At 38.6% G+C, this 12,745-nt stretch overlaps 1 protein-coding gene across 3 annotated transcripts in view; it reads right to left on the bottom strand.

The window, feature by feature from the left end:
- cpm.L (carboxypeptidase M L homeolog) overlaps window positions 1-12,745 on the bottom strand; it is a 46,770-nt gene that overhangs the window by 4,061 nt on the left and 29,964 nt on the right. For 2 of the 3 annotated variants that reach the window (XM_041586347.1, XM_018252456.2), the window contains exons 7-9: window positions 11,705-11,857; window positions 9,405-9,553; window positions 5,316-7,204 (exon numbers count right to left, since the gene is read on the bottom strand). In XM_041586347.1, the coding sequence (XP_041442281.1) occupies window positions 7,028-7,204; window positions 9,405-9,553; window positions 11,705-11,857 (479 nt within the window). In that variant the 3' untranslated portion in view covers window positions 5,316-7,027. Of the gene's footprint in view, window positions 1-5,315; window positions 7,205-9,404; window positions 9,554-11,704; window positions 11,858-12,745 lie in introns of those variants that run through there. The other variant, XM_041586348.1, reaches the window with a different exon arrangement.

The following is a 12,745-nucleotide window of genomic DNA, read 5'->3' as shown; positions in this document are numbered from 1 at the left end:
AGAGAACCATATATTTTTGGAAAGTACACACTCTGATGAATCCAACAAGGGAAGAGACTTCTTTTCATACCAAAGCACCAAACAGCAAAGCTGTGCTAAAAAAATACAAAAGGAACAAAAATGCAGGGATAAAATTGAAATAAAACCACAAAAATTGTGCAAATCAATTAAATAACAAAATAATCTGCTGATCCAACAGCATAATTAGTGGTAAAATAGATGATCCAATAGTCACTCTGCCAAAATAAACAGTTTTTAGGGGTAAAACAAAACACAAAATGGAAAAATAAGTAAAAAAAAACAAACCTTTGAGTCTTAGAAATAAAACTATTCAGTGGAATTTAACCAGATGAAACCCAGATATTAAGACTAGTTCTCACTTTACAGGCTCATGAAGAAAATTTATTCAAACTGAGTGAAAAATGCAAAGTTCAGATTAGTTTATTTTGGACAAATAATTACAAAAGAGAGCTCAGGAAGAGATAAATATTTAGTATTTAGCCTTTAGGAGAAAGGTGCTGAAACGTTGGGGTAATTCTTGTATATGCTGGTTACAATTTTGTGGTATGTATTTAAATATCATTATTGATTTGATTTGTCTTTGATGTAAATTAAGGGGTTATTCATCAAAGGTTGAGTTGTGTTTTTCGAGGGTAGTTTCACTAAAACTCACTTTGAGTCAAAGTGATTTAGAAGTCAATGACAGAGGTCCCATTAACCATTTGAAGGTGTTTTTTGCCTTAATGATTTTCTGTTTTTTTTTTTTAATATGGTTTACTCTCGAAAACTTGATGAATTCAAAGTGTTTTTTTTAGCCAATAACTCGATCAATTCGAGTATTCTAGTTTTTTCCCCCGACTGCATTCAATTGAATTATTTACATTCGGGTTTTTTATCATAAATAAGCAACCATTTGTGAATTTGAGGTAGAAAAAAACTCACAAACCTCAAAACGACCTTTGATCAATAACCCCCTAATTGTATGGAGCATGTTTGTTGTACAATTAATGAATTATCTATGCCGAGACTTCTTTTGCAATACAGGTATGGGACCTGTTATCCAGAATGCACGGGACCTGGGGTTATCCAGATAACGGATCTTTCTGTAATTTGTATTCTCATCCCTTGTTTGCTAGAAAATCATGTAAACATTAAATAAACCCAATAGGCTGTTTTTGCTTCCAATAATGATTAATTACATCTTAGTTTGGATCAAGTACAAGCTACTGTTTTATTATTACAGAGGAAAAGGAAATCCGTTTTAAAAATGTTGCCAACATCATAGACTAATGCAGTACAGAAAGGGTTACAACAGGCTACTGGCTTTCAAACAGCAGCAGATGCATGGGGCTGCAGATCCTTAGTTTCTTTATATTATGGCCATTCTGTTGAGCCCAGTGAAGTAAAGAGAAGTTCCAACAGCTTTAGAGGTGGGGAGAGCCTTTCCAGAGACATATTTACAAGTAAAACCAGCGCAGCTAATATGGACGCCAAGCATTGCAAAGCATGTACATATGAAGGTCATTCTTCAATGTTGTCATAGGTGTACATTCATCACCAATAGACTTGTGCTACTAGAGGTATACCCATCAAGTATAAAACCAGCAGACAGGTGGGCACACTTGGTGCCATATGTTTACAGCTGCTAAGGGCACAAATATACTGTATCAATGCCAAAATTGGAGCAGCTGTAGTCACTGCTCTTGTGTGGCAATTCTAGTCTCTCTATGGAAGTGCCACAAACAGACACAGCTATGTTTAGAGCATCATTTGTTTTAAAGGAGAACTAACACTTAACTAAAGAAGTAGGCTAGAAATATTGTACATTATGTTTTGTGCTTCTGTACCAGCCCAAGGCAACCACAGTCCTTTAACAGGGAAGGCCTGTTTCTCCAAAGATGCCCCAGTAGCTCCCTATCTTCTTTTCTGCTGATTCACTGTGCATGCTCTGTGCTGTGCTGCTGTCACTTACTGAACTTAGGGACCGACTCAAAATATACAGTACACACAGAATATAAATGTCACAGTATGTCTGATTAGTAATTAAAAGAGATAATTACTATATGGCAGCACAGAAACCAGTGCAACTAGCACCAGAATTTAATCATCAGCCCTGTAGCATCAGCTTATATTACAGACAAACCTCATTTTCTGCTTGATAATTTGTGACGACCCCTAATCTTAGCTTCTCAACAGCTGCTCAGAGTCCACTGAGCATGTGAGTGTCACAGACACTTTCCAAGATGGTGACCCCCTGTGACAAGTTTGAAGTCCTGGATCATTGCTGCTATTGACAAGCTGAAACTTTACACTGGTGCAATAAATTCAGTATATAAAATATGGCATTTTTAGCCATGTTAATGTTTAGGGTTAAGTTCTCCTTTAAGGCAGCAAAAAGTGCACTCATGGAAGCATCATCACACTGATGATGAAAGGCTATTGTGATACTAAACTCTATAGTTAGTATAGGTATGGGTATATAGAATTTATGTGAAAGTAGGGAGGGGTGTGTGTATGGATGCTGGGTTTTCATTTGGAGGGGTTGAACTTGATGGACTTTGTCTTTTTTCAACCCGATTTAACTATGTTACTATGTAACTATATGATGATGATGTTGACGACCGCTAATAGCAGGTGTGAACAAACAGCAGCACTTGTGCTATCTATTTACATTATACATTTGTGTTTTGCCTTCAGAACACGCTGTTTGTTAGGAAATCATTCACAAGAGCAGTTCTTGTCCCCCCCCACACAATTAAATCGGAAAAGCCGAGAGATGTTGGCTGCATCAATAACAATAGAAGAAATAGATTCAGTGATTAAAGATTCTAAATCAAGCAAAGCCCCTGGCCCAGATGGCTTCGCAGCAAAATATTACAAGACATTTACTGAATGTTTAACACCACATTTGAAAGACTTCTACCAGTCACTTCTGGAGGGATCGCCATTAACACAATATATGCAAACAGCAAGCATCACAATGATATCGAAACCAGGGAAAGACTCCCATAACTGTGACAGTTATAGACCGATCTCCTTAATTAACACTGACATCAAGATGGTTGCGAAAATACTAGCCAATAGACTCTCCACATTACTCCCTAAGATCATTCAGATCAGGTGGGATTTGTACCAGGGCGTCAAGCAGCAGACAGTATACAAAAGGCGATCAACTAATATCCCTGACACCAAAACTACCGGTCTCTTCCCTCCTCCTATCCCTAGATGCGCAAAAAGTGTTTGATAGACTGGACTGGAACTATATGTTCGCACTCTTCGAAAAACTGCAAATACCACAACCATTTCTAATGAGACTCAGGCAACTATATGCAGCACCCTCAGCACAGGTATCCAGTATGGGTCTTCGATCTACTGTAAATAAATTGAGATCAGAGGAGGGACACGCCAAGGGTGCCCATTGTCACCACTGATGTTTGCTATCTTTAGAACCTCTAGCCCATGCCATTAGACATAACCCAGACATCAAAGGCATTAAATCCCCTCAAACCACTTTACCAAATTTACTTCAGACATTAAACCAATTCCAACGAGTATCTGGATACAAAATTAACCCTACAAAATCACATGCATTGCCATTGAAAATGCCTGAACCAGAATTGAAACTACTTCAACTTAACTTTGATTATATATGGGAAAAGGAATCCTTAGCATACCTTGGAATTCACCTTACATCATCCTTTGATACCCTCTATAAAGTAAATTATCCACAACTCAAAAAGGATTTATCCATATGACATACATATCACCTTTCCTGGTTTGGCAGAATAGCAGCCGTTAAGATGACGCTGTTACCAAGACTTCTATATCTATTTCGGTCATTGCCAATACACTTTGCAGAAAAGACAGCCGCTTCACTACAAAAAATCTCAGATTCCATTTGGGAAGGAAAGAGACCCAGAATTAAGGTGTCAATTATGACTAAGCCTAAATCAATGGGAGGAATGGGAGTCCCACACATTTTTAGATATTACTTGGCCAGCAGATTGGAGGCTATGATCCACATACATCATGCCCCAACAGCCGAGCAATGGAAAGATATTGAGAATCACTATACATTCCATTTGAAACTATCTCACCTCTTTTGGATACCCAAGTCATCTAGGGTCACCCCTAAGAATCTTTTACCTACATCGCAACAAGCTCTAGAACTATGGGATTCAAAAGATATCAAACTGAAATTAAGTACTCGCAGCATCAGATACAGAACCATTTTTTATAACAAGGATTTTCAACCGGGCTGCAACCCGACAGATTTTAAACCCTGGATAGATGCGAATATGCTTACCATTGCTAACTTTCACCCAGATCAGACAACAATACCTTTCCAAAAGTGTAAAGAAGAACTCAACATCCCATGTTCACAATTGGGAACAACTCAGACACTATGTGGAAGATAAGATTCAAAATCAAGCAGTTCAGACTCCAACCTACTTTGAAGCAATGTGCTTCAAACAATCTTATCCAACACATTTAATCTCTTTACTTTATAGTTGTCTCTCATCAGACAATACTGACTTACACCATCCGTACATGACTAAATAGGAAGAGGATCTAAATCTTAGATTATCCGAAAAGTCTTGGACATACGTGTGGGATACAGCTAGAAAAACTTCTGTGTCTGCAGTTTCCAGCGAAAGAGCATACAAAATAATTTTTCAGTGGTACAACACTCCCACACGTATCAGCAAACTTATCGGCCGCAAATATCAGGTTGGCAAACCCTGGAGACCAAGGTAAATTGGATCAGAGCAATGGAATCCATCAGAGATAAACTCCTAGACAGGAGTTATGAGGGGGAGGTATCCATGGGCCCAGTACCTGGAGAGTCGTCAACCCAGAAATATTGCCAATACGTAAGAGATTATACAGTAATTTGGGAAGTACCTGGCTTCCATTCAGTACTCTTAATAATTGGTAACCCTTCTCTTTTCTATATGCATTCTTTACTTTTCTATACCTGTCTCCCCCCCTCTCCTTCCGATATCTACCCCCACCTATTCACTCTTGTGGCTATATGTTGTCAAAGCCGACACTATATGAAACCTTGGGTAGAAACAACCTAAAGATATAATGAAACAGATAAATAGAATTATATGTTAAGGATACTTAAGCCGATATTTATAGGTTTATATACTGAACTTTATTACGAATGCTTAATTTGTGTATTCTTTCTTTATTTCCTTCTGTAAACATTAATGGTAAATAATAAAACAATAAATATTCTTGTAGATTATAAAGATATTCTAAGTCACGAGGAGTTTTGTCACTATAAAAGAAAGAGACTAAAGTCTGGCTGGCAGAATTCCTAGGGTAACTTTAATAGCATAATAAAAAGGTTTAAATAATAAAGTTACTAAAAGACATATAAGGACAGTTTATTAACATATTAACTGAAGAGTCAAACAAAATCTGGACAACTTTTGAGCAGACGTGAGCAACATTCAATAAAAAAAGGCACGTTTTGCACATACAGGGAAATATTGCCTAACAAATGCCATTATTCACACTTATTTAAAATTGCAGCATCATGGGTATTTCTGCAGTGTGAAACAATAATGTTTATTAGATACTGTATTTCTACCCAGTTACTAGATACTGTATTTTTACCCAGTTTTAATTTTGATACTGAACAATTCCTTTAAAAAATTTTAGTAAATCTTACATCAGGTAAAATTCATTAGAGTGGTCGTCTGTGTTTAAACTGGATTGAAAAAAAAATGCATTTTTCTTCCATAAGGAAAAAAAAATTCAGAAATTATTATTACAACCCATTTTTTAACCTGCCTTAGGCTCACAGTGACTTGCCACTCTCTCCCCTTGTCGTATTGTGAAGTGTTCAGGGAACTGAAGTGCCTCTGCGTTCCATAGTGGGTGGTGGTGAAGAAATTCTTTGGAAAGCAGAGGGATTTCAAGTCGCACTTACAATGTAACAAGGGTGTGAGCCAAAAGGGACTGGGGAAATGGTACCTGAGAGCATAGACAAACTATCATGGTTTCCTTTTAATTAGTGCAATCATGTATGTTTGTGTGATAAAAATACATTTATATCTTTAATTTCAGTCAGTGGCATAACTAGATATTACTGGGCCCCACAGCAAATTGCTTTTCAGGCCCCCAAAATGAGGTTGACCAGTTTATCAATATTTACTGAAATTGTATAAGAATTAGGCCCCTATACCCCCTGGGCCCCTCTGCAGCCACAGGGTCTGCTTCCTCTATAGTTACCCCCTGCAGACAGTGTTCTTGCAACCTTTCTGTGTAAGACAAGCTCAATGAGCTCATGTCAAAAAGACGGGTACATTTGCCCTTTAAGTTTCAAGTTTTTTGTCTGTGACTAATTTACACACTTATAGTCAAACACTTATTAAGGCATCTACAGCATCTCACTCAGGTATTGTTTAACCCCTTCTGTTGCTGTTACTTGATTATAATATACACATCACCATTATAATCCCAGATTTGTGTGATCAAAGAACATGACTGTATTCCTATCAGAACTATTGTCAGTAACGGAACTAGGTGGGGGCGGGCCCTGGTGCAGGCCGTGCAGCTGGCCCCCCCACCCTCGTCCGTGCAAATTTACTTTGCAGGTGCAGCCGACTCCAGCCGGCCGCAGGGCGCGCAATCTGCCGGGGGGGCCCTGTGGGGGTGCAGGCCCTGGCCCAGTTGCACCCCCTGCTCCCCCCGTAGTTACGCCACTGACTATTGTATGAACAACTATGTAGTCGGAGGCAAAAGTTCAGGTAATTTCTGAAGAAATGCACCCTGCTTGTACCCGAATATCTAAAAAGCATTGGGAAAATACATACATTGTACCCCTGTAATATGGCAACTATATGGTATATAATGCAGTATATACATTTTATATACAAACAGAGATCGTGTTTTAATGGTAACAAAAATCTTGTCGTTTCCTGTAGATATTTATTGGCAGCTTCTCTACAAGGGCAGAACATGGAGGCAGTTTTGGGTCAGTACATTTCTCTAGTTCCGCTTCTTGGGACAATCAAGTAGAAAATATTACCAATATGGTACTTAGGAAGGAAAGCAAAGTGCAAACTTGTAGATGGCTATTTACGCTTGATGTTGGCAAATTTAACGAAAAGTCGTGTTTCAATGCATAAAAATTCTGATTTTTTGTGACATTAATAGTCTGAAGTATTGATACATCTGAGGCTGATACCTAATAGATGAAAAGAAAGCAATGAATGAGAAAAAAAATTCAAATTTTCTTTCTTTGTATGAAATTGTTTTGAATTTACATAATTATTTCAGAATGGATATTTTTAAATGATATGGGTAATTTGGACCCTAGCAACAGATTGCTAAATTGCAAACTGGAGAGCTGCTGAATAAAAAACTAAACTCAAAACCCACAAATAATAAAAAATGAAAACCAACTTCACATTGTCTCAGAATATCACTCTCCACATCATACTAGTTAATTCAAATCCGTTAGGACATGAAGTTGTTTTTTCTTTTTTAAACATTAATAATTATATTTTAGCAAGTAGTAATGACATGTAAAACTATCCTGTGTGGCAAGCTGTAGAGAAAAGTAAAAGTTTGGAAAACAGACAGGAATGTTAACAAGCGGACTCAAAGAATGGAGATATAAACCGAATCTAATAAAAGATGATAAAGATCAAGCAAGAAGATTAGATCAGAAAGAATTGTTGGCATATAATAAGGAACTAAAATGGATTGAAGAAGAATACATTTTATTACTCAAATCTGAAAGTGTCAGAGATTATATGTAGACGCTGGGAGACTATTCATGAAGGCACCTAATTTAAGACAAATATTATTCCACTGCTGCATTTCACTGACAATTAAAGACAAAAGTAAAAGTCTAACAGTCTATTTTTTGAGTTCCCTATGTAAATCATGCAGGTATGTGAAGTGAGTGAAGACATTCAAGGCTAGGGTTACAGGAAAGGAGTTCAACATGGAGACAGTACTACCATTAAAGGAGAGGGAAATGCTCTATTTACTTGAGGGTGCCAAAAGTTAGGCACCCCCAAGTGATTGTATATACTATTTTGTTCTACTGCGCATGCGTCCCGTGAAATTTGAAGAAGGAATCCAATCGCTCCGTGGTGCTCACTGGAAGAACCCTTGGATCAGTGCAGTTTTCTCCTGATAGGAGCACCGGGCCGAGGTGTGAGGTAAGTGTAAGCACTTACCCATGTGGGATAGTGGGGGTGTGACGGGGATGCCCACTGTGTCCACCTTCCAGTGAGACGATGCACATTCTGTGAAATGAAAAGCCGCACCGCTGGCTTCCTGGTTTAAAGTGGTGGCTTTGCGCGAGATTCAGATATTTTTGGGCGCCTTTTACTCATTGCCCAATGTTAGGTCTATTTTATAGTTCCTGGGTGTTTTTTGTGCTGTGATACTGTTCTATTGCTGATCCTGCCTGTTCCTGAATACGTCTAGTTTGCTGCCTGTCCTGATGTTTTCTGTGTAATCGACTATTCTCTTGGATCCTGTTTTGTACTTCGCTTAAGGAGTGTTTTGACCTGGCCTGTGACCCTAACTACTCAGACTGTTTACGACCCGGCCTAGCTTTTGACTACCCTTGTTGCCTGTTCCCATAATAAGACCTGGCGGCATCTGAGTAGCAGAGGGCTCCATCCTAAGCCAAAGGGCGGCTGACTAGAACAGTGGGCCGAGACTGCAACCTTGGGGTTAGTTCTGGGTTTGGGATACTCTGAGTTAAAGTATATATAATCACTTGGGTTGCCTAACTTTTTACACCCCCAATTTAATAGGCCTTTCCTTCACCTTTAGTGCCATATATATACACACATATATAGAACTGATAGAGGCATGCACTCACATGTCTTATGAAAAGAAAAAAAGTGTTAAACAAAATAGAAAGGCTAGAAAAAGACTAGCCCAAACTTTAGTCATATTTTGCTTAATAAACACTTTTTTCCATTCACCATGTCACCTCTTCTCCAATCTACTGTTATAGATCCTGTACCGAAACATTATCTGATGACTGTAGATTGGAGAAGAGGTGACATGGTGAACGGAACATTAAGAAGAGAAAGTTGGCGTATGTACAAACAATATATTTATATAACATTATTGATGTAATATATTGACTATAAATTAAGAGCTTTTCTACAGGAATCATGTTAAAGAATTGGTATGTTTTATATTTACTATACTGAGGGTGTAGTAAGTGTATTAAATGTATACTTTTTAATCTTGAGACGGCTCTGTTACCACGTCAGTTATCTCTTGTATTTCCATGTGGTGGATCTCAAAAAATTCACTGCACAGCAACACATTTGAAAATGGCCATGTGTTAGAGCCCTATTTAAAAAAAAAACAAAAAAACTTTTTTCTAAAGATCAATAAAAGTTACTTACACTGAATGTGTAGACTCCTGGTAGGAGGAGAAGGTAATATTCACCATTACTATTGGTTTTATAAGGTTTAACATGTTTTCTGTTGTTGACTTCCACAATTGCACCAGAAATGGGATTTCCTAGCTTGTCAAACACCCGTCCTTTTATTCCTGTGATGACAGACACAATAAAATAATTTGTTACCACCAATGTATGATCTCCAGCTCATGTCTCTCTCTCTCTCTCTCTCTCTCTCTCTCAATTTTCAGTATGGCCTCATCAACGCTTCATGAGCATGCCTAGGGAAGCAGGATTTTTTGGGGGCAGTATGAAGCTCAACCACACCAGCATTGGGGCTCTGGGCTGATCATGAGTTACAACAGTTTTTTTAAAATTTCCCATGCACCAATCCTCAGTGCTCCTGACCTGATGATGAAAATTTGTGCATGTGCATAAATGAAGGGGAGGGGACAGGGGTGATGTACTGCAGCAGGCCTAGGGGTGCCCGCTATGTAAATCTGGCCCTGTAGACTGGACTTGTAGATCAAATATGGATCAAATAGCTCATGCTATTTGATCCATATTTGATCTACAAGTCCAGTCTATAAATCCACAGGTACACAAATTAGCAGACCCCATTGTAACCTTTGCTGACTATACCCACAGCACTGTACTGAATTTCTGAATGCAGATTGAATGTTGCATCTCACTTTGGTGGTTCAGTGTGCTTCAGTGGGTACAGTTCTGCAAACTCATGGATTACTGTGTATAAGAAAACAACCTCACTGGACCACACAAAGCAACGCCTGTGCGTAAGAGTCCTTAGGCTAAGGCCACACGGCGCGATTTCGCCGCGATTCTGCGCTGGGCGAGTTGCGAGTCGCTGCGGTTTTTAAGCCGAAATAGCTTTGTTAACTTTGGCGCTGGCGTCAATGCAAATCGCGGCGAAATCTCTGCGCTAATTCACACGCGGCGATTCTTTTTCTACTGTCGCCCGGAAACGCCCAGCGAGGCAACTTCGGGCGACAATAGAAAACGAATCGCCGCGTGTGAATTAGCGCAGCGATTTCGCCGCGATTTGCATTGACGCCAGCCCCAAAGTTAACAAAGCTATTTCGGCTTAAAAACCGCAGCGACTCGCAACTCGCCCAGCGCAGAATCGCGGCAAAATCGCGCCGTGTGGCCCTAGCCTTAGACTGGATCTTCTTCTGATCTCCTGTAATCAGCCTTCTGCTGTCGTTTTATTCAAATAAATAGAACCCAGAAACAACGAATCCTCACTGCTGGGACTGAAATTGGGTCAGCAGGAAAACGCTTTTAAGCCTTGGTGGGACGTCCATAGTAGTTTTGCAGAGTCTTTGAAATGGATTTGGGTCATTCTTTTAGCAGATTAAATAGAATAGTTTGATGGTGTTTGTGCACCTCAATTCTGAAATAGTGCAGCAGATTCTCAGCTAGATTGAGATCAAGAATTTGGCTGACCCATTGTAGGATATTTCCCTTTCATTGTTCAGCCACTCCAGCGTAACCTTGGCCTTGTATTTTGGGGAAATTGTTCTTGTAAAACATGAACTTTTTCCCATGATTTATGTTTTTATTGGCTGAAACAGGTTTTTACCCTCCTGTAAGCATTGGTAACTGATGGAATGAATTTGCTTTCTGCACACTCAAATTTGTATAGTGCCTGGATTCTTAAATGGGTAGTTTACATTTAAGTTTACTTTTAGTATGTTATCAAATGGCATATTCCTTTGCAATTGGTTTTCATTATTTATTGTGTATACTTTTTGAATCATTTGCCTTCCTCTTCCAACTCTTTCCAGCTTTCATGTATCACTGACCCCGGCAGTCTGAAACTATTGTTCTGTGAGGCTACAAGTTTATTGCTATTGTTATTACTTATCTTTCTGATCATTCCCTCTCTTATTCATATTCCAGTCTTGTAATTAAAGTGCATGGCTGTTAGAGTCAATAAGACCCTAACAACCAGATAGCTGCTGAAATACCAAACTGGAGAGCTGCTGTACAAAAGGCTAAATAACTGAAAAACCATAAAGAATAAAAAATTAAAACCAATTAAACATTGTCTTAGAATATCAATGTCTACATCATACTAAACAGTTGTTAGAAAGGTGATCAACCCCTTTAACCACGGGTCCCCAATTGTTAGTGGACTCCAACTATTAAAATACGTTATCTCTTGATTAAATGAAGAATTCTGGGAGTTGTAGTCCACCAAAATCTAAGGTAGATACAGGGTTATAGTGGAAGGAATTCTTTTTCCATTGGGAACCAATGGTTTAGACATGATTTTTACATACCTGAATGAACTTGCGCCATGTATTCAATCAGAGAAACTTTATTATCGTTCCAATGCTGGGACAGTGTTGATTCATTTGGATATTTGCAACATGAAATTTCAATGGTAATTTCAAAACATTGGCCATAGATGTAATTGTAATCCTGCATCCCACCTAAAATAAATCACGTTAACTTGTTTTACAAGTCCATCATCCATTTTCCATAATCCCATCAGTGGAGCAATCTTATGATATTAACTTGATTCAAGTAAAAAAAAAAAAAAATTTCAGAGGAATCAAATTACATTATTTCTAGGTAGTAATCCCAAACATTTGTGATGTTACATCATGGATGACATTTTTTAAGATGGCTACCATGATCCACTGACAAAGAAATGCCCTTCCTACTTACATAGGGGTGTCACCTTTATACCATAAGAAGAAGTGATGGTGTAATTGGCAGGATGATGAAGGATTCTCCACAGATTAGTCAGAGAAGATGGTTAGAATTGTGGTGGATCAGGGTTTTAATGAGCAAGGCATGGGGGGGGGGGAATAAGAAGGTACTGAAAATTTATCAGCAAGTACATTGCTGCTAAATTTGTAATACCAGCCCTGTTCTTGGAAGGTGTTTTGCTAACTAGTGTGGTGAAATCCTGGCTGGGTGGCAAACCTACACCTATAGTATAAATAACCGTCACTGTAGTAAAGCAAGACCTATTTTGAAATATAGCTGTTGTCCAGCCTTTCCTTAACATTTTCAGAAGATACATGTCTTAATCCAAAATATGTTTTGCAAAACTTTTATTTTTCATTAGAAAAATCTTAGTTTGCTATAGAGTAAGACAGTCCCTCTGTCATCACTCAACAAGCCTTGTCGGGGTCAGGGTGAACTGCTTCAGGCCTTCAGCAGAAGTTAACAGGATAACAGTAAATTGTGCCCCCACCAGATCAGTAAACGGCACAGGGCATTTTTTTTAATCAACAGTACATACAGCTCAATTATTTTGTGCCCGAGCAAGTCCTCCATTTTGATCTAGTTTTGAGGCTTCATACAGCTAA

Source organism: Xenopus laevis, chromosome 3L (genome assembly GCF_017654675.1).
Source record: "Xenopus laevis strain J_2021 chromosome 3L, Xenopus_laevis_v10.1, whole genome shotgun sequence".
NCBI lineage: Eukaryota > Metazoa > Chordata > Amphibia > Anura > Pipidae > Xenopus > Xenopus laevis.
The sequence above is the reverse complement of the archived record's forward strand: the minus strand, read 5'-3'. Positions and strand labels throughout refer to the sequence as shown.